General features: G+C 54.3%; 1 protein-coding gene across 2 annotated transcripts in view; it reads right to left on the reverse strand.

Annotated features, from left to right (window-relative positions):
* The window catches only part of STX6 (syntaxin 6), a 58,334-nt gene that overhangs the window by 11,344 nt on the left and 43,382 nt on the right, over positions 1–3,608 (reverse strand). Inside the window, exon 8 of one of the 2 annotated variants that reach the window (XM_004706694.2) lies at positions 7–224. The exons of the other annotated variant lie outside the window; for it this stretch is intronic. Within the exon in view, the coding sequence (XP_004706751.1) occupies positions 148–224 (77 nt within the window). The 3' untranslated portion in view covers positions 7–147. Of the gene's footprint in view, positions 1–6; positions 225–3,608 lie in introns of those variants that run through there. 2 annotated transcript variants of the gene reach the window in all.

The raw sequence follows: 3,608 nt of genomic DNA on the forward strand, positions 1-3,608 counted from the left end.
TAGAGCCCGGAGTGTGTAGTCCTCCCTGGCCATCCTGGTCCCACGCTGGGCTGGAGGCGCTGTCTCCAAGGCGGGCCGTGGGCGTGTGGACGAGAGGAATGTGAGTGGCCTGCGGTGGCCGGCGCAGGAGGAACTGGCCAGGGCCCGTCACAGCACGAAGAAGAGGACCAGCACGACCAGCAGGACCGCGAAGAGGACGACTATGGCACACCACTGGCGCCGGTCTGCAATTCAGGACAGGGGTCAGCACCACAGCCAGAGACCCTGCACCCCCATCACTAGGAATGACGAATGACGGGACATGACAGGACCGGGTGGGAGTGGGGGTTGGGCTCTTTAGCTCCCATCCCGGCTGCACTTCAGGTATGCCTGCCAGCCCCGGAACACACGCCCCTTAATAAGTATGTGCCGTGTTGCAGGCCTTTAATTACACTCTGTGCATCTTAGCCTCCTCAGGGTGGCTCTGTATCCCTGGAAAAATGGCTGGCACGGATCCTACAGATCAAAGCCTGCCTGCTTTCCTCCCTGCCTCCGCGGTCAAACCATCCAATTCAACGGTCATCTTTCTACCCCAGGATGGAACGTGTGGAGGTCACTCCGAAACCCAACAGCTGGAAGTCAGCACGCGCAGAGTGACCCTGCACCGAGGCTGGAGAAGCGAGCGTACTTAACCAGGAGCCACACTGGACTGAGATGCGCTCAAGCTGCGCGGGACACACCGCTCCAGCCCCTCAGAGGCGCACGCATGGGCAGGCAGCATGGATGGGCTCCCAACCCGGTGCTCCAGCTCGACAGCACCTGCCTGTGAGCTGATGTGAGCATCAAACAGGCACACAGGCCACGTGGTGTGCAGCACCCTCATCCGGGGCTTGACAGAACAGCAGAACAGGCAGCTTCCCACAGATGGGTCCTGGGGTGGCCCATATAGGGTCAGCTGGAGAGAAGAATTTCTGTTGTCTGTGAATGTGCCCATCACCCACCAGGAACGAGGCCCACAGAAACAGACATGCTGACCCAGACTGAGCCAGCAGAAACCCACGGATTTCAGGACAACATAGCCCCCTGAATCGAAGGTCTTCAACATTCCCACAAAGCAATGTTAACTGGATTAACATGTACTTTAAAAAGCGGGTATAAATATCATGGACATCGAAGTCTTACAGCTGATCATGAGAACGGAGCCTAAATTATAGTGTATACTCTTCTCAGTGGCGACCACCCCGCTCGCCACGTCAGGCATGTGAGAAGCTCGGTGTGACCAGGACAAAGGCCCCAGACGGGTCAGTCCTTCTGTGAGGTTGACCACACACCTGCAGCCTCGTGAGGAGCTGAAGGAGAGCAGTGAGGGGGGCCGCCCTCCCACGCGTCACAACAGAACCCGCCTGCCCTCGGCTTGGCCCCTCCCGCCTCTGGCTTCCCAGCTGCATGACGGGGGTTTTCATCGGAGAGAAAAGCCTCGCACAAGCAGACACGACCCAAGAATGCTCTTTTAGGGCCACTTTCCTTTGAAGTGGGAAGTTGCTTCTAGAAGCATGAACCAGAGCGCCCCGGGGATTTGCTTCACTGGCAATCTGCTCCCTGTACTTCTTACAGAGCTCATGCAGAGGAGTGGGTATTAACCTTAAGAGCATTTACCACCTCAAGGGAAAAAATGTTAACCCGCTCTGCAAGCTCAGATGCAGTCTCACAAACTCAGGGGGAAGCAAATGCACTCGGATGCTAGTTCTGCGCAAGTCCCTTCCCTGCCAATGTACTTCTTTGCCCCAAAAAGATGTGCAGCAGAATGTGGGAAAGGGAGGGGATACGGTTCAATATCTGCTCAAAAGAATCCGTTTTCCCTGGGCAGAAGGAAGAGAGGTTACTTTATTTTCTCCTGAGTGACCGGGAAAAGTGAGTTTGGAGAGAGATGCTGGCTGATCTCCTGCCCGGCCACTGGGAGGAGAGACACACTGGGCCCCACATCCGCTTCAGCAAACATCAGTGGGTCGTCGGTACTTTGTCATGATGGGCAGATTAGGTTAAGAAACAGCGAACTTGTTCAAACGTTCCGAACAAGAACAGAGGCAGATACAAAAAAGTCCTGGTTGTTAAACTGAAACAGACACCACTGAGCAAGAGATCAGTAAGCAATGCTGCCTCAACAGCAGGCGAAGATGAAGAGATCCACAGGCGAACTGCTCCTGGTGCAGGGGACTGCCTTCGTATGGCCTTTCTAGCCCTGTCTTCTAACTCTCACCCAGTTACTGGGTGCGGCCAGACTGAGCTCAAACAACGGGTGGGCAGTGGTGTGGGGACCACGACCAACAAGGGCAGAGCACGTCCTCTGGACCCCAGGTCCCTGTGCTGAGACCCTCCTAGACAAGGAGACAGAAAGAACACTACAAGAGATACAGTGCGGGGCAGCAGAACCAGGAGACAGCACCACACAGTACAGTAGGCGTCCCAGCCGCAGCGTGGGGGAGGCTGAGCACCTTCTCTCTGAGCAGGGTGCTCTGGGCACTTCGCGGGAAAGCGGAAGAACTTTGTAACCCTTTTCTGAGCAGGGTTGGGCTGAGAACAGAGAAAGACAAAGAGGCCTGCCTGTGGCAGAGCTGAGAAGCTGTCCTGACTGAAGCACCAAGAGCTATCCTGAGTTGTTCCTGCTCCCGAACTGTGCCCTGCTTCTTCCTTAATAACTCCTGTGTGGCACTGTCACCAATGATGGAAGCTAGCCGAGGGTGCGGGAGGAGGGACTGCTGCTGTCTGACTTGGGAAAGAGGTCAGAGAGGGGAAGCAAGCCTGACCTCTGCCTCACAGCAATCGGCCTTAAGTGAAGGTTGAATTTCTTTCCTCAAGGGGACCTTAGAGGTGGTCAGACAATCCCATTTTTTCACTGTCAAAAGAGGAAGGCCTTTCAGGCCAACTTCTCTTATTTTCTGGCTCTCTTTCTTATACAAATACAATCAAAGTTTTTGCTTTCTTCACCAAACTTTTCTTCTGGGAGAGAGTAGACTAAGCGTTAAGTGAGGCTCCATGCTATTTATACACACTGCACTGCTCACCACAATGCAAGTGCTTGTCTAAATTATTCATGCCAGACTGCAGGGAGACAGGCACAGTGCGTCTTTGTGCCTGTGCTCTTCCCCAGACAAACTGCTGCTGCTCGAGGGGCTGCCTGACTTTGTGGCTAGTACCCACACCAGCGAGAGGCCTGCTGTTTACACTGGCTACGTCTAGAATACTCTAGCAAAATCTGTTTCTTAAAAGTAGAGGGGTAGGGGTTGAAGAGGAAAGAACAGGGAAAAACAGAAAGAAGCCTTTGCAAACCTCTCTCTGCATCAAAGACGAACTGAGCTGCTACCTGCTTCTCACGGAAGCCCAGCTTCAGGCAAAGTAGAGCCTGCCTAGAAGCAGAGATGCTTGCTTGTGGGATGGGAGGAGCTAACACCAGCTCAGAACGGCCCTTTATTTTGGATAAGGGCCTGTGGTGGCACAGCAGGTTAAGCACTGAGCTGCCACCTGCTCCTGTACAGATTACAGGCTTGGAAGCACTGTGGGTCACTCTCAGTCAGAGAGGATTCAACAGCCATGGGCTTTATTTTGGAGAGGACAGGCCCCTTTGCCCTGCA

Source organism: Echinops telfairi, unplaced genomic scaffold, assembly GCF_000313985.2.
Source record: "Echinops telfairi isolate 266 unplaced genomic scaffold, ASM31398v2 ScPeMD7_7424;HRSCAF=8462, whole genome shotgun sequence".
Classification (NCBI taxonomy): Eukaryota; Metazoa; Chordata; class Mammalia; order Afrosoricida; family Tenrecidae; genus Echinops; species Echinops telfairi.